This window comes from Battus philenor, unplaced genomic scaffold, assembly GCF_028537555.1.
Source record: "Battus philenor isolate CCGP_79_NKW_IND1 unplaced genomic scaffold, ilBatPhil1.0.hap1 SCAF_3, whole genome shotgun sequence".
In the NCBI taxonomy this organism is placed as follows: Eukaryota; Metazoa; Arthropoda; class Insecta; order Lepidoptera; family Papilionidae; genus Battus; species Battus philenor.
In genome coordinates this window covers 13,672,653-13,692,351 of record NW_027181693.1, presented here as the reverse complement: position 1 = coordinate 13,692,351, position 19,699 = coordinate 13,672,653, and the positions used below count along the sequence as shown (strand labels likewise).

Below are 19,699 nucleotides of genomic sequence, written 5' to 3'. Positions count from 1 at the left end.
GAATTGCTATCAAATTGAAGTATATTACATATAAACTCAAAATGTTTAAATAATACTGGACTAATTGCAATCTGATTTACAGGCAACCACAACATGTGCTAGGTTGTTAAAAAAAGCAGTTGGCAATAAAGGTATTTATCTACACACCATAATTTATTTACTTAGTAATTATTAGGTAGGTAAAAAGTTAGTAGCAAATTTATTCTTCTTTAAACCAATCTCTAATTAATTATTCACTATTTATATATTTATTATTAACATTCATCGTTAATATGTTCTAAAACATTTTGTTTAAATAAAAATAAGAAATCATGGTAAATGTCTAAACTATTTGTTTTATAGACGTAGGTATATTTAATTGTAGATTTTACAGGTATATAAAAATATCTTTGAACGTTTAATATTGAATCTTATTTTGTGTGCAGTAAGGTGCATTGGTTTATGTGGGAATACATGTGCCATTAGTGCGATATTGCTACGGTGAGAGTGCAAGACATGCGCGAGCGCAGTTTCACCGCTCGCTCCGATGCGCACTCGTCTATAGACCGCCTCGGGCTGCGCGCGTGTCTTCGTCTCCCAGACGCCTCTCGCCACGTGCATTGCGCTATCTCCCTCAAACAAGCATCGGCGATCCGACCTTCCGAGAATCTGATAATGGAGACGATAGTTAATAATTAACTAGTCCTCTCTAATAGTTTCGCGAGTGCAGTGTTGGGATTGTTATGGAAAACAGTGCTTTGATACCTGAAAACATGTATACAAAAGCTGACGCGTTGAAAGACGCTAAGGACTTGACGAAGAATCTAGTCGGCGGTGACTACGAACGCCAGTACAAAGATAAGATGAAAAAAAATTGTAGAAGGCGGAGAGATTGTGTTCTGGTCGGAGTATCCTTGGGAGTATTAGCTGTATGGCTTCTTGTGCTTACTGTGGTCAGAGAGATTCAGTTGACGCGCCTTCGCAATGAAGTCGATCAGCTTACAGCCAACATGATCGCGATGTCCGCCAATGTGATGTCGCTCGAACAGAAGCCCTCGATTAATCGACTTTTGGAGGACACGGTAAGTTCAGTCTTGTTTACTTTTGCTTGACGTCAATATTCATTATAGAACTAAATAACACGTGTAATAGTAATACAAAGTAATAGTAATGTACTTGTTTATATCACCGTTGACTTATACTAATTGATGTTGGAACTTTGCTGTGACATATAATGTCAGCGATAGATTATTACATTTTTATGTATATACTATGTCTTAAGGAGGCATTCACGGTTTCTCAGCGTTTGAGATGTCTAAATGGCTAAGCTTGGGAACTTCTTCTCAGATCTAAACTGTTACCTTTTTATAGGTTACCAGTTTGTGGGTTTATGATATAATTTCAACACTTAAATTATATTGCACTCTTGCAAATACTGTGTTTGTTCTAGCTATTAAAACTAAAATTTGATATTTTTTGAACAATGAAATAGAGTATTTACTTTTTATTTACTGATTATAATCATGGTTCATTAATAGAAATATGCGGCGTTTAATGTGAAAGTAAACAAAGATAGCGACGAATGTTTTGTACAAGATTAGCGGCCGGTCCGACCGGCATGTTTCGTTTGCATGCTTGGCCGCATTTTACGTAATATCCCAAGTATTTATTGTTAGATAACGTCCTCGCGTCGGGCAAGGTTCTATTACAGACGCCATCACAGTAATTATATTCAATTGTACGGTAGATTCTCGTTGCGCTTTAAACATTCTGCCTCTGCCAAATTAATAATGGCTTCAATTGTTGTGTAATGATTTATTTTGAGAGAGATATTTCGTAAAGATATTTAACAATACATATTTTAAATTATAATACAAAAATTGTGAAGCATTTACACAGTTCTCTCACGAAGGTTTCCGATATGTTTATGAGATTTTAACCACTGATGTTGAACGGCACATGGCTATAGGTGTATTTAAAAGAAAACGTATCAAGTCTTCTATTACTTCCAGAAGCTGTTCGGACCGTTGTTCAAACAAGATATTCCAATCGTAATAAAAGCATTATTTTAATTAAAAGGTTCATAGAGGTTCATGGCCACTACTTAGTTTACAATATTTATTTCAAAGTTATGTACCTCTTTGCTTTATACAGGTCTATATATTTTTTACATAAATTGATGTTTTACGTAGTAAAGTTTTTAGCCTTTTTAATATATTAAAATTATAAGATAACTTTACAAAATATCTGTAGAGGGTCGTATTTGGCTTATTTGTTGTATTAATTTCGTTATATAAGATTATTTGTTATTAAAAAGTATGAGTCATACAAGTTAAATGAAATAAATAAAAATAAGTATAAACGACGAATAATTTTAAAACTTCTTACCTCTAGCAATCATTTTCACAAAACGCTAATTTTAATTAAAGCGAAACATTCTTAATTACTAATTAACTACATTTGACATCTGTTTCTGACTGCTCTACAAATTTTAAATGAACTTAAAGCATAAATTTAATTTAAAATAATTGGCAGATTTAAACAGCGTTCACTGATATAACTATCGATTCATTGAAACCACTGAGCTTTTAATAGAATCGTTAAAAGCGTAAAGAGTTCCTTATCTGTTAAATCTATTACGGGGCAGGGCGTTTTGTTAAATAATAAACGATCGACCGTAGATAAGGCCTTACAAAGCGTGGGGTCGAAAAAGTCGATGTTAGAACAGGTTTGGTTCGCACAGCAAACCTGTTACAAATGTAAACAAAAACGACGGCCACCGCCCGCCGGTGCTCGCCGCAAAACCTACCATTACGTAATTTCTAAACATAGCACATTCAATAGTTATCATGTTATTCGTTTTTTTTAACTATTTAATATAAAGATCTGTCTCAAAAGAAAGTTGATATACCACACAACTTGTTACTAAACTAAAAAACTGGAACGTATACTGATTGTTTAATGTGGTTCCAGTGGGACGAGGCAATGAAAAAAAAACATATCAAACAGGACTTTAAATATTTAATGGAATCAGGCGTTATTTTGCGAAAGTCCATCCTAAGTAAGAAAAGGACCAATATTTAGCCACTTCCGCACATGCAGTGGTAGTCGTGCAACAACGTGCACTAACCGCCAACCCGCTGATAAATGCGCATGCGGCAAACAATGCGAATTACACAGCTACCACCGTTAAATCACTTAACACGTGTTTCACCCCTCCACGGGGCATCTTCAGGAGATATGTTACACCGATTAGTGCCAATCACAGAGTCCACTCTATCCTTTTGCTTAAACAGGACTTTGTTGTGAGTTGGCAAAAAATATTCCTTACTCAAATAAATATTTATATATTCCTAACCTTTATTAGACTCTATATATCAAAAAGTCCATCGAACTGTGGTCTGAAAGAAATCGAGGTTCGTGATTAGACAGTCGTTTGTACTTCATCTTTTGCCTATTTCAAATAATTTTTAGGTTTTAAATTATTAACCAAACGTCTTTAAGATTATAATTTTGCAACTGCGAATCCATCTTGACAAATCCAAAATTTATTAGTCGTTTTTTTCTAACGATCGATAGGTATTTTTTATTACACAAAGCCATGAGTTTATTAGAACGTTGACTATTTTGACAGGTTATATATATGCTATATACCGGTGTTTTCTTTTTTGTGCCATGCCCCATCTAAGCCTTTCCAAAATTCTTACGATTCCCTGTTTAACATACATAACATTTATATTAAAGCTAAACGGATAAACTTGTATCTAGTCCATTTTTCAATTGCCCCCTTTGACAATTAAATTACTCGGTGTGGACCGTGGGCCCCACTTTGGGGAATATAGCTATAGGCGATAAAATACATTATGCTATAATAAGAAAATAAGTAGGAAAACAACTTCTTATTAAAATACAGTATGTTCGTAGACGAGTTAAATAGTTAAATACGGCCTTGTACAATACAAACAATAGGCGAAAAAGTACCAAAGTAAAAACTCAAGTATACATCGGTCGTCAATGCTATATTTTACATTGTAAATACTATCATTGTTTTCAATTTTGTGACAATTGTATCGGAATTGTATTTTGATAAGACTCTTTATTGTTGTTGTGAATTATGTGTTATATAACTCTATATATATATATTTAACTCGCTTTCTGCGTCTGTGTTTACATAAATATCATAATCATCATTATCATCTAGGCCAAAGCCATTTGCTGCTAGATACAAGCATCCTCTTTATCTACAGGGGGTGTAGTTCAGATAGTAGAGCGCTCGCTTAGCATGCGACAGGCGCCTCTAAAAAAATTAATATTGATCAAGGATGTTTAAGTGGATATCCCACATAACCCTGTTTTGTTCCTCCAGAAGGCAGGGTATCTTGTGTCCATCCTAAATATTTCCCCTTTGATACCAACCAACTTTAAAAAGATCTGTCCACCTTGAGGGTAATCATCCTAAACTGCGCTAGTTGGTCCATATCCGTCTCCATTTAAAAAAATTTAAGGCCCCAACTGCAATATATTCTAGGTGTGTGCTATGTAAGTATGCCCGCTCACTGCCACATCAATTTGCCAATCCGCTGTGCTGTAATACTTTAGTTCGTCTCACTTTGTCTCTCGTACTCTCTTCGTCAGGGATCTCTGCTATTCGAGCATGTAGGGTAATATGAGCATACATAGCCTTCTTCATGACTTGTTGAGTGACAATCAGTTTACCAATAATGCTCAGTACAATATATAGATATTGGAAAAATAACTTTTGTGTATGTCTATACATACACAAAAGTGAATTCTACTACATACATTTCCACTAATTCTACAACATACACAAAAGTCACGAAATATCTTAAAACAGAATAAATTTTAACAAAATAATAAAGAAGAATTTTTAAGAGCAATTCTCAGTTTACTTACGAGTAACTGCGAATTGCTCACCCGTAGACATATAGTTTTTTTTAAATAGTGTAGTGACTTCTTAGTGTTGTTCTTTGTGTTCGTACTTGGAATAACTATGTAGTTTGTGACTTAAAATCTTTTACAGCTACGTGTTTGTGAAATGTGTTTAGAGCTCAAGTCTCTATTATGGTATTATACACTATTATTTCACTATTACCTTTAGTTAGCCTTTTGTTTCGACTTCAGTACCTATTTATACTCTTGAACCGAACTGTCACTGCTACCGAAATGGCATTTGCAGATTTCGCAGGCTTAAGGTAGCATGGTGCAGAGTGCGACTAGTATAAGACATTTTTTTAAAGTCGTGAAGCTGTGCTGAGCTGTGAAGCCCGAGAGAGCCCAGGTTCAAGCCGCTACATACTACTATTAGGATTGGGAGGTCACCGAGCTTTTTGGTTGCTTCGGAGAACGCTCAATGGAGTGACCAGGCTCGGGGGACCCTACGAGGGGACCTCGGCTTGGGATTTCGGTAATACCTGACACAAGGGCACTCGGAAAGTCCATACCTAAGCTTGTCCAGTTGCTATCACCTGGCTAATATCACTACTATCACTACGGAAAACGTTAGCGTTGGAAGGAGAAGTGACGGAAGAAGCTCCAGCAACGCTTCTATCTAGTAAGTTCAGGGACGCCTTTAAGCTAAATTAGTTTCTATTGAATACTTAAATTATGCCAATTGTATGCTAAAAAAATTTATCCATTTATGTTCTTATTTATTTATTTATATATTATATTTATAAATCTCACCTAATATGACGATTCATACAACACAAAATAAAACATATAACCTAGTTATTAAAACCTTATTAAAATTCATCGCTGTAGTACGGATTAAGCTAAATTGTAGTAACCACCACCTTTGTGAGAGTTTACATTGTTTGTGCTCTCATATAATAATATGTTGCCTATATTAATTTAATGCTAAGTAAGCAATGTTCTTTCTTTCTATTACTTCTTATACCATCCGCCTTTGTGATTGATGGGTTTTGTGACCTCTTAATCCGGTGAAATAAATAATATATTTTCCCGTGCCGAGGTACAAAAGGTCTCTTCATGTAGTCTAGTATTTTTATTAGGTTCAAGCTGAGAGATATAAAAGAAAAATAAAAAGTATTGAGATTTATTAGTGTTATCAAATTTATTGTCGTCTCCCGTTTGGATTGTTATTGATGAATTTTTTCAAAAGCTTGTTTCTATAACGATTATAAAGAAAATGAGCTTACATCCAACCGGTTATTGATTTATGTTGCGCTCCAATAATTGTCCTGTCGAATTGACCAAGCGTTACAGATGCGGGCTTTTAAAATATTGAATCATTTATTGAATTTACGAATAATCGAGTGTCTATTTATAGCAACATGTGTCTATATGAAACGAAATTTAATTTAAAAAAAATTATTTCAAGATATAGTAGTAATTGTAATGATTTTTAACACAACATAAGAAGTGATAGACTTGCGATTATAGGTCACGGGTTCTGTTCCCGGGATACATTGTTATATAATTCACTCCATGGGTGGGCGATCAGTACACCCAGTCTTTGTATTATGGTACTCAGAGAACGCTGCTGCTCATCCTCTGGAAACTAGTTGATGAGGAGTAGCAATCCTGTATAAATAATGCATAAGGTGTGAATTGCGTTCCGGAAATCGAACCCGTAGTTGATCGCAAGTCTCACTCCTCTACCTTTAGTCTCTATCTTTAGTATATTTACTTAAAGATAATGCAGCATCGCAATCAAACAGCTTGTATCAGTGTCATTAATAACAGTATAATTGGACTTATTCTTCAAAGAATAATAGTGTATTATGACGTCATAACTACATTAGCAGTAGATAAAAGATGTACGCTATAACCATTATATTTTTATATTTAATTCTAAAGGGACATTACTTAGCTTTGTTTCATTTTAAGACTGATTTAAAAGAATATACGCGATAGAAGTAAGTTGACTGTTTCAAATTACGCCTGCGTGTAGTATATACATTCATGATTTCATTTTAATAAGTAAACATGAATAGAGAAATTAATTCGCCGCTTTTATTTATTTAATATAACTAAAAGTTTGCGGTTGATTTGCTTTGTGGTTGACATGTAAACATGTGGAAAATTACTTTATTATAATGGCCAAATGTAGTAATTGCATTCATAATTCAAAATATGTATAATATTTTTACGTGTGGCAATATTTTTGCCCAACGAACCATGGAGTGGGTTTTGGGATTTTGCTACGACTACGAATAAAGAAGGATGAGGTCCGTAGAGGTACGAAAGACACAGGAAATTTTCGCAATTTTAAGTCGGAGCGCATAACGGATGGTAGCGCAGCGCAGGACTTTCTCCAACACGGAGACTTATCTTGTTAGGATCACTTACAATTGGTCTTATTGGAAATTTACGGTTGCCTTTGTATTTTAAGTGGTATATATTAAAGAAAGATGTTTTTTTTAATTAAATTATAGCACAAAAATTGTTTATATAAATAAAAATTGATCTTGTCAACGATTCTACTTTTGTTAAAATTTATGTACTGTCGTTAAAGTTCAAAGAAAAGCTCAAGGAAAGTACAATACGCTCATTGAGAAAAAAAAATGCAAAAATTGTGGGGGTAACCAGTAAAATTAACTTATTTTATTACAGATTAAAACCAGATAGTAAAAACTTGTCATAAATTTGACATTATTGAAAACCTTAAAATGTATTTTAGCGATTGTTGATTATATGAGCTCGTGTCAAAAACGCATTCTATCGTACTGGGGAATTGTATTTAAAAATGTTCCACCATTTACTGACGCCCATCGTTATCATAATGGAAAATATGTGTCACTGATCATAACACTATTTGTTAATATCACATCCGAATGCGTTTATATATTGCAAATGTTTATCAGTCAACGCAAATGCCATGCAGAACGAGTTGCATATAAAATGTTTTGCGCGACTTTAACATGATTTCATTGTAAATGATTTGACGTATGTAACCGGTATTACTCTTCGTTTTAGCTTATCTTAAGGATGTTATTTAATTTTTTTTTAACCTATATTAATCATCAACTGTTAGGAAAGACACTAATTTTCCTGTTCACAATTGCGTGGTTACATTAGAAATAACTGCCAGCTGATTTTAGGTTACAGATATACGTACATGTCGAAGAAATTGCACAGAGATTTTTTTAATATCAAATTTGGCGACATCAACAATTCATCTAACCTTTATAATTACTTTTTAACAATAGGGTGTCTTTACTTTTTCAATCAATCTTCGGTTGTCCGGTGTTTAGCGTGCTGAGGGTAGAATAGCAGTCTTGGTTGTGTGATAGGATAAGAGAAGACACCGTCGCCTCGTTGGTGAACAGTCAAGATAGTCGCCGAACCTTTCCGGAGTATTGCAATTATGTTATATGAGATTGTATAAAGAGGAACCAATAGTTGGGACAAACAAATAAAATAAATCTGTATAGAACTGTGATATAGTACTGATAATATTAAGGAAATAAAAAATAAAAGGGTAATGTATAAGTAAAAAGACAAAAATAAAGTAATACTTGTAATATTCGGCGAGAGAAAGTGAGAAACGTGGAAAGACATATAAAAGCAACATAGAATAAAAAGGAATGTACGTGTATGTGAGAAATAATATATGATAATAGACAGTAAAATGGAAGAAAGATGAGGATATATATAATAGAACTTTGTGAAGAAATTGTTATTTTTTTAGTATCCCTGTGTACCCAAGACGGGAAATACAAGAAGCCCCCAAAAACAGCGGCCATAAAAGAAAAAAAAACTACTCTCTCGTCAACATACGAAATCATTATTGAATGTCTCCAGTAAGAAATCAATATTGGGTGTCCGAAGTAATGATTCTGACTAACGCCACTGTTTGCCTTGTAGCCTGTATATAAAGCCTCATCGGTTTAGTGCTTGCAACCCAATGCTGAGCTATGAGGTCGTTAAGCCTGAACGTCTTATTTAGTAATTAACCTCGTGTTCTCTCAAAAGCTCCGGTTTGTGTAGTTACATATGTTTTATTACATTCAAATGCTTCTCAGCTTCAGGACGTTTCTGCGGACGCTGCAAGGAGTGACCTGATGCAAAGACACCAGAAAATGGACTTTGGCATGAACTAGGCACTCAATACGCACTCTATTAGTTGGTGTTATCATTTAGAGCTTTCTATTAATGATAAATAAACCATTTTACCATCAATCAATCGATAGTGTTATTCTGTTTTTTCTACAAATTTTATGCAAAAAGGTAGTGGCGTTTATAAGCATGAGATACAGAATGACACTTTCATTAAACCTGTCAAATTATTAGCTATGACGACCTTTAACCAAGAATACAATAAGGATCGTTCACTATTGCCTTTTGCTAAATATAAATTAGTAAATAATCCCACAAAAGGTGATTGGTTATATGTGATAATGCTTAAAAACTTTGAATGAATAGCTGATTTGTGAGGAGAAATCTTTAAAGATTTTATATCTATCTCAGATCACCTAATCATAGTCATCACTATAAAAAATGTAGCATTTTTTTCTATTGGAATGCGACAGGCCAATATCTTCTGGTTGTACAAAGTCTGTAAGGAGAAATAATAAACAATAATTAATTTTAATATGTAGTAATCCCAAATTTCATAGCGCTTATAATTTTTGAAACTATTAACTATTGCATATATCCATATGTGCACTAATTGATATCAAATTTACTTATAAATTCACTCCTTCAAAGCTTTTATAATTATATTCAATCACCCTGTATATGAAAGTTAATTGTTTTATGTTTATAAGGACTAAAAGTAAATTTTAGTCATACGTTGGTACAATTTATGAAACAGATTTTGATATCTGTCATGTGAGACATTATTATCAGTGTTTATAGGCTTATATTTAAGGATATGCACGAGAGTCATTAGGTAGTAGTTGTTTTAAAATTAAACTGCTGTCGGCATTCGCGCCATCAATTTGCAATAGAGGCGTCAGCGAAATTGGCCATAGTCCAAGCAGGCGTTTGTAAACTTTCAAACAGTTCTATATTAGTTCTGAGAGATTTTATCGGCGACCACCTAACACTTAGCTGACTTTGCTTGTGTAATCTCAACCTTTGAAATTGTGAATGTATTCACATTAAATTTTATTTGCATTTTTTATTTTGCCCTTTAATATAAATCATCTTAATATAAATAACTTAATATAAATTCAAATCATATTTACAATAAAAGTGTGTATTACTTATAAATCATAATTAGAATTTCGTTGATGTTAATAACCATCATAAATGTCTGAACACATTAAAAGTAAATTAGTATATACACTGGCTGAAGACGTCGAACGCCAGAACCGTGTCAGTTTTAAGGACGGTTAAAAATATAAAAGGGCCAGTATGTTAACTGCATTCATGCAGTAACGACGTTTATAACATCATGATCCCGAGTGGTCGGCGATGGGCTATTAAAATTTAATAGTACTTAACCGAGTATCCGTTTCACGGCGCGTTTACTTTCCCACGACCCGATGAAAGCTTTATTGTAAAAATTATACAGATCGGTTATTAATACGGGATTAATGTAATTTAATATCGTGTTTCATGTTTAAAATTAACAAATACATTTATTGCTTGGAACCATGTCGGATGGAATTAGTCCCAGAGCCCTCTTTAGAATTTCTAAGTATTCCAGCTATATTTGCTGACTTTAATAATAAGACGCCATTGTGTGTTTCTCTTTTGTTTCATAATTTATTTGAATTTGTAATTCGAATGATGACCTTCAATTCTTTAAATATTTATTGGCTTAAGACTCGCCTTTCGACGTGTTTATGAAATCAATTTCTTTCAATCATTTCTTGGAATTATACGCAAACCGTCTTTTGTGCGTTATAAAGGGACTGGTAAAAAATCGATAAGCAATGAAAAATAGTTTTGGCTACGCAATTCTCGCGCAGAAAATAATTGAAAACCTTACGAAATAACTAGGAATTGTTGGAACCAATAACCATTGTCTTTAATAATCTGGTAATAAGATAACCGGGTCAAAATTGCTTTCGTCATTTTAGTAATATCTAAAATCACGCACTTGTTTAGAGTTAACTTTTTTTCAGTAATTATGTAGTCTTTTATCATTGTTATTTTACTAGAACCTTATACGTTTCGGTAGTCAGATATGCAAGGTCTTAACTTCAATTTTTTTATTGATACCTACGTCAATTATATTCCAAATATGAAATTTTAATATGCAGCACCAAAAAGCCCGCACGTGAAAACCTTTGAATTCTTGAACAATAGTCAAGATGTAAATACGTCTAAGCCTAGATTACGATTTGAATAAATTATGTTGCTTCAAGCTTAATATTCTAGAGATAAAGCTATCTCTCAGGGAAGATAAATATAGAGAGCTAAGAAATATTATGGTAACTAGTGAGTAATAAAAATCACATAAGTCAAATATTTTAAAAGCTCTTTCGATAATTTTTGACTGATTTAATAGAACATATTGTAGACGTTGACAGAGTTCGTGCTTATTTAATATATAGAGCTACTAAAACGGCTGTACTGCGCCTTAGGAAATAGCGGTGTGGCGGAGGTAGAACGAAAAATAAGTGTGAGCGCCGCTGTCGCGCGCGTTGAAGGTGAAAAGATGGCTACCTAAGACGCGGTGAAGCGGTTTCAGTAGCACTATAATCAAATCGTTCCGGAGGTATCAACTTAACAAACATGTTTATTTATATCGTTCGTCGGAAAACGCTGGATCATTTCCTGTTCTATTGAAAATCTAAGTATGGCTGAATCTGTTAAAGAGGAAGTTTTAATTTTTCTTAAAGCCTATTGTGTTTCGTCTTGTGTGACTCGAGGTACTGCTTCAATATATCCCTGAAGAAGCATTACCTTTTCCTAACACGTTAAATAATAAGTGGATACATAACATAATTTATTGTCAATTATTGCCAGAAGTTCATTTGAGTGGGAGATAATCTTTAAGTCCGTGAATTTAAGCCTCTTTCACTATATATTGGCTGAAGATGCCATAACATCGGATTAAATAATAAGGCTTCAGAGTTGATATTACAGAGACCACGACGACCTAATCATCACATATTTAAAATGTTAGGTTGAAAATAAATTAACAATAAAAGAAATATTCATTACCTTCGAATATATAAACTGTACATTTATATATATATTTATACATAGTATTCTTTTCCATACATACCTGCCAGATTCAGAACGTTGATTCTATCGAGAAAAACTAGGTATGAAATCCGATAGTAACTCTAAAGGACAATATTTTATTTTTATGTCTGTTTCCTATATAATCTTTAATACAATAATATACTTCATTGATCGATCAATAAAATAAGCTTTGATTCGTAATGATATAATAAAGAGATAACAAAACACTCGTAAACCATGTTAGGATACAGGAGATTATGTTGGGTGTAACTTCTAGTATAATCGGGTAACGAAGTAGGATTGCATAAGAATTGAGGAGGAGGAAAAGATGTGCGTAGGTAGTAGAGTTCATGACCCGTGATGATAATCGCAGGGGCCAGTACAAAGAGGCTGAATCACCCGACAATGGGTTTAACAGGAATGGACTCACTAATTGCAGTGGCCGATGACCCCCACCCGCATCACCGATACCTCTAACACTAACAGCTAATGTATTATACAATAATCGTACACTACATTATGTTTATTATAACTATTATTTATATCACTTATTATCAGATATGCTATTATGCTAGTTTTGCTGTTTTGTTATGTTACATTCTGTTTCAGATGTTTCAATTTCTTTTTTAATATCAAATTATATTGCATGTATAATAATTCAAAATAATGTAACTTCATAATGTAAATAATATAAAAATATTTGCCGTTGGATTTAAATTAATGTAAGAATAGTTCCCAAGAGATAAAGTTGTAAAAATGCTTTATATATTTGGGGTCTGAGTGTATAGGAGTAAGTCAGTCCGGCGTAGTTGCCCAATATATATATTATATTTCAAATAATTACTTAAGATTTAAGTTTTATTTATGTTAAATTTAAGTCTAGACTTAATTTCATCCATATCAACAATAAAGAAGCGATGGTATTCATTATGTTTCGTATTACATTACATTCTTCGTTGGAAAACCTTAAATAAGTAACTTTTGAACCTAACAAATTTATTGGTCCAACAACAGGGCTTAATTTTGCGTACATCCTAATAAACGTCTAAAACCTGAATAAATTCGTGTTAGATGACAATAAAGTACGTGTCGTAAACAACGAGGCTTAAATAAAAGCATGTTTGCTTGTTACTCTTGAAATTACATTTACATAAATTGTTTTTGAAGAATTATGAGATGTTTACAATGTCTTGTTTTTAAAGGTAATATTTATTATCTGTGGTCATTTAAACAAAACTAATATCAATAAAAGATTTATTTGTGTATATGGCGCTGTTAGAAAACTGTTTAATAATTAAGATAAACGTGAAAAATATTAAATTTACTGTAATATAAGCAAAACGAAAATTTTAGATATAAAAGTTTTTAGTTTGATGGTTTTTTCGCTTATTGTATATGGTCATTGTAGAAGGTTTAAGGTAATTAAAATACTAATTTCTATATAACATTTTTTGTTCATATTTAAAATATTTTCTATGGTATACTTTGGCTTAGGTTGATTTATTGAATTTTACGAAGGTAGTTTAATATAATTATTAATAAAAAGTAGTTTTTACTACTATATTCTCAGTTTCACATTAAAACAAATGAATGAATCACATTAAAAAAAATGAACACGATGTTGTTTCGTTTTTTTATCATTCATTATAGTCTATTTTTTATTTTGCTTAAACAGTATCGTGTGAAACAATATTTTTTTAAATTTTGTTTCTAATTATCAGTACCGTATCTTAATCAATTATTACACCGAATGGTAGCCTCAATCAGACGTGCTTATTTACCGATTCCCTTTTCATTAAACTTTTAAAGTCAAGAAAGAGATAAGGTAAATTAAAATTTATGCCAACACTGAATTCGGGTTATAAAAAGTAATTACATCTTCGGTTTTTATTGTGTTTTAATTAAGGGAATGGTAGTGTAAGAATATCATTCCTTCATTTAAAATTACGTAATATATGAATGTAATCAATAAAAATCTTTGGTTAAAAGCAACTGCGAAAAACTAGTGTATCTAAGTAAACAATGACAAAAATTGTTTATATTTATGAAAGAAATAGTTAAGAAATTATTTTGACGGTTACTTTAATGTACAAATTTGATAATCGCATCACTTAATCGAATGAATTTTTTTATTTGCTTCGTTAGGATATGATCGATTACACAAACTATAAATTTAAAAAGTGGACGCCACAGATAAGTAACTCTGTGATTATCAAAATAAATTGAGGTATAAATAGTAATAAAAATCCGAATTTAAATCACATTTTGTTTGTTTCATTTATATCGTCAAACTCTTTAAGAAACACAAACACGTCCATTGGATTTTATCCTAGGCAATACGCATAGGATATGTAGGACGTAACGAGGTTACAATTGTGGGTTCCAGGAATAGTAGTTCTCTGAGCTCACGAAACGTTAATGATAGAATGCAACGATCTATCCACATTAATCAGAGCGAATTAAACTTGCTGCGTATGACGTTTGCAGAGCGAATATTACATTCGCTTGGATGTATGGTGATGCAGCGACCTCGTTTTTTAATATTACTGAACAATTGGTATGAAATATGAAACGAGTTATAATTCAATTGGTTGCTATTTAACGGTGTTTCTTTTGTCTTCGTTGTTTTGATGGCATTTTTATGTAATAGTTTCAGAATCTCCAGAGAATATCATAGAATTACTAGACCATTGAAAATGATTAAAATGTGATTTATAGTTTCATGGGCGTTGTAGTAGAATTCCTGCCTTAACGTTTCTGTAACTGAGATATCAGGCTTAAGCCAAGGCACCTGTCGATCAACAACATCAATCGAACGACAATCTTCATTCCATCATTTGGTGGTAGCATTAGGTCACCCTGGTAGACGCTTCATTACAAGGCCTAAGCCTAGGCCGTGTCGCAATCAGTTGCGACACGGCCTAGGCTTACACTTTCCATGGGTATCGTACCATGGTGCCATCATGTCTTTTTCATTATGAGCCATACATGAAGATTTCAAACTGACATATTCAGATGGCGGAAGCTTAGTCCGGCGGTGTGAGTAGGGTTTCTTCCGCTACGTCCAAGCTACTTGGAGACAGTGGAAGAAGCTCCTGCAACGCTGCTTCTGTAGTTAACCGGTCAGATCACTTACAATGAGCGAAAAGATTGGTCATAATCTCAAAAAAAAAACAGTAATAAATTAGCCTATATCATACTTGTAAACATGAATTTTCATGCATCGTATTTCGTTACATTATGAAATTCTTGGTTCATTATCATTTATCACTGTTCATCCTTATTGGCATCGTGGTGATCTGATCGGCTATATGATGATGATGATATTACCTTTTCCAATATCTTCCATCAAATCCGGTATCTCTGCTGTATTCTTCTCACTCACCCGCATCCGCTGTGATCGCCTGAGTAATTTTTGCCTAATAATAATAAACATTTACTTAATAAATCTTGAGCTGAATTAAAAAAATAATAATATTTGACAATATAATTTTAAAATTTTTAAAAAAAAAAAATTACGATGTTATTCACGCAGTAACACCCACACGATTCGACCTACCGATGCGACATAAATTTTACTTATGCCGTTTATAAATAGAATTTAACAATGAATGGAATATAATACGACGTTATGAGTACTATATTATAAAATAGATAAACGAGACAAAGAGAGAAAGACATTTTTATACAAATTGATTTTGTTCGCATGGAAAATAGATTCTATTTCTGTTATTTCGCTTTTGTGTTATGCTATTGTTGGAAACAGTTTCAGTTTTCAAATAACATAATACACGAAGTATTGCGCTATCTTAAAACATATGCGTAGTAATGATTGATTGACCCGTGCCTGCTATGGTGTCAAGTGTTCGATTTTGATGAGATAATGGTAGGAGCCTAGGCCATTAGCCAGTTTAAAAAATTACGTAACATTAAAAATGAGAACAAAAATCTATTTATGTATTTAAAATTTTAGAGAATTATCTAAATTAATATTCTAAGATATTTCCTCTTAGATACTGACTCATTACGATATCTCTGGAATCAAAAGGTTTTGTAAGTATTACATGTTTTGTAAATATTAGCAATATATAAGAGACCTAAAATTTGGAAAGAATATTCTTTTTGTCAATTTAAGAACAGCTATGAACGAATTTGTCGCAATTTTCTCCTTAAATGGGCTTTGGGAGGCGTTTATTAAGCTTGTAAAGCGGTAAGGGGACAGTTAGTTGAAGTTTAACTTAAGAAAATTTTAAAGTGATATAAAAATATTTTTCTCCCGTGTCTCTTTGCCACTAATTCATAAAGAAAAGAGAGAAATACCGGCACATAAGTTACATTAAAATCCAATTGATATTTGAGCTTTCCCATTTTCCTTAATGTTATGTTATCTTCTTAAAAAGAAACAAGTGTTGTAATATATCCAAAAATAGAAATTTTTTCTTGAAAAGATTTTGTTTCAGTATTTTTTTTAATTTCTGTTGATAAAGTCACGTATGAAAGATAGACTTGACGGTTCGTGACATACATTGGTAAGAAAAAAAATTATAATATTTTATATAGATTGTTTTTGTTGAAAATTTGTTTTAAATATTCATATATCTACATAGGATCAGTTATAGTACCCGCGTCATTAGAAAAATGCTAGAAAAAATTGACAGAAACTACAACCAGATTACATTCCCCTGTAATGGCATACTTCAACTTACTCGTAAATATGTAATTAGCAAAGCTAAGCTCTGTTTGAGCGATTCATGAAACCTTCAAACAAAAATTTAGGTTGAGATGACCTGAGCCGTCGAAAGATAATATCAAATGGTGAAGGGTGCGGAGAGTGAAAGGAGCAAAACCAAGGGCTGCGGACCAGGCGAGGGCGACAATTGAGGGGCCAATAGAAAAAAAAAAGTTCTCCCCGTGGCGCCCCGGAGGCTGAGCAGTGTTCCTTGAAAAGCTAAAAATTGAATCATCTGCGAAGAGCCCACAACAACCTCAGACCAGTAGTAGACTGAATGTATAAACAGATTGTCACGTAAAACGAAGTGACGTCATTGACTAACGGAAAAAGGTATGATGATAAAGGGCTGAAATAAGAGGATTCCAACGAGTACTGATTTGTGAGAATCCCACAACAAACCCGAGTAAAGAAGAGTCTTTTTTCACGCCGTAATAGAATACATTATTATTCTTACAGAAATAACTGTTTACAATTGAAGCGAATCAAGAAAGGTCATAATCGTGTATCAAATAATAAATCGTGGACAACGAATTGAACGGTAAGCACTAAACCGGCCGGTGCTAAACATACGATTCTGACATTCCGCGAATGCGTCCGTGCTATTTCTGTACTATAACTGGGTTAAGACAGTTTTGCATGTTGCCCGTTGATTTGCGTCACTATGAAATGTGTACCTGCACGGGATCTAGGCACATACAGGATGATCGGTCACTATTTTAAAGGCCTTAAATGAATGTATAACTAATTTGTCAGCAAAAAGCTTTAAAACTATACACCTATTTAAAATTGCCCTGTATAAAGTGTTCGTTATGAAATATGTTATATTAGTTTAATATTCTAGTGGAATGTGCCCAATAGCTTCTGGTAGTAAAGTCTGGACGGAAAGATAGTAAACGATAATTAATTTTTATGTATATCAATTTCAAATTTAAAACCCCTCTATTTTATTTTATTATCATAACGTTGTTTATGATTTCTAATACCTGATTTTTGGATATGGTACACCATACATTAATTGGAAGCAAAAAAGTATAGCTTTTTTGGCTTCTTTAAAGCTTTTATACCCAATCATTCTGTACAACGTTAATATTAAAACTTATAGTATGTCATGAGAACAATGGTAGAAAAGACTAATTTGGTATATAATCGATCCGAATTATTACCTTTAACTTAAAATACGTGGCTCCGAGGACTCCTAACGTTACCAAATATAAAAAATTGTCCTGAAAAAGCATGTTAGTTTTTTTTTGCTGATAACACAAATATGTATAATCCAGCTAGCTATTAGAGTCACACATTCTGAAACTGAAATACCCTTTAAAAGTTAATTTTAGAAATTTATGGCTTCTTAATTCAAAGGAATTACACAGGAATTTATAGTTGAATTGTACAAAATCGCGTACAAAGTTAAGAGTTTTTTGAGCTTTGAGTAAAGTGTAATAATCTTGTCTTTATTTCTTGTGTTAACCCAATTATCATCGCTATTTTTTCTTCATAGATCTTTAATAGGACCGGTGGGAAACAGTTTGCGTTCGAATTCCTTAACAGTGTATACTTTGTGGGTAGATTTGGTTTTTATATATCGTCTTTTTATTGTTAAATGATTTGTAAATAAGATATTAGCTATTAGCTTATACAAGGCTGTTATATATCATCGAAATATGGCTTTAATTGTGGTACGTTAAAAAAATATCATCTAAAATAACATTTTATAATAAGTGTTTATCTTGCAAGGTATGAATAAGATTGAAAATATTGAGATACGTTCATTATGGTGAACTCAATCAATGTTTTTGAAGGTCATGGTAGGTCACAGTTTGCCTTATATTATTATTATGCCATACAGTAACAATGCAGGAGGGCTAACTCCCGGGCCCTTATCATCATAATTATCATCTCCACATATTAGTGGTAATAGTGGTGTTAGTACAAAAGTAAGTACACCTAAACGTGTTTTTGTGCGGTGGACAGGGACAGCATAAAAAAGTCACACGTGAAAAATAACTCAAAACTTTACGAAATAATTAGGAGTTACCAAAAAATGTAGCAATTATCCCTCGTAGTTTGATAATACGCGAAACTTTTTATGGTAAACTGGTTCAGAATCGCTTATATTAGTTGAGAAGATACTAACTCGCATTTGTTTATAGTTTACTTTTTTGTTTACATCTAATCGGTGATCAATTTCAACGAAGACTGTTGCACTAGACTCTTTTATATCTTTCGATAGTCAGATATATAAGACCATACCTTTTGTTAATTATATTCCAATTTGATTGAAGTTTTCATACGCCGCACAAATATAAAAATCTCTCAAATTGAGACCGCACAAAAATAGTTTGAGTACAGTTAACATATGGCAAATTACTTTGAAGATAATATTTTATTCAGGACACATAAATCATGTTTACCATAAAGATCACGTCATTATTTTTGATTGCAGTAGCATAAAGTACAATGTATAGCAAAGCACGTTTCTGCGTAATGGATATACTGGATTGTTTAAGGCGAGCTCAGCTGTAACAAGAGAACGCCTTACTCTTCAGTTTATTACTAGTGAAGTCCATGCAACTGTACCGGTTGATAAAATGACATTGTTGATAATATTTACTATGTTTAATTTTAATTTGATTAGAATTTAAAGTCAGTATTTTTTTTTAATTTAGTATGGATTTACAACATCCATACACGGTTGAAACTCCTTTCGCATTAAGCGTTTTGCTAATACTTTTATAATGTGAATAGCCAAGGAGTGGAACAATCTACCGGCATAATTTTTTCCAGACAATTATAACTTTAAATTAAGAGTGAATAGGATTTTTCCAGGCAACCAGGCACCATCGTAGACCTGGTCATGGC

General features: G+C 32.9%; 1 protein-coding gene across 1 annotated transcript in view; it reads left to right on the top strand.

Moving 5' to 3' along the window:
- The first annotated feature begins 527 nt into the window (after positions 1-527).
- The window catches only part of egr (TNF superfamily member 12 eiger), a 58,999-nt gene continuing 39,827 nt past the window's right edge, over positions 528-19,699 (top strand). The window contains exon 1 of the mRNA XM_068770421.1: positions 528-1,061. Within this exon, the coding sequence (XP_068626522.1) occupies positions 723-1,061 (339 nt within the window). The 5' untranslated portion in view covers positions 528-722. The remainder of the gene's footprint in view (positions 1,062-19,699) is intronic.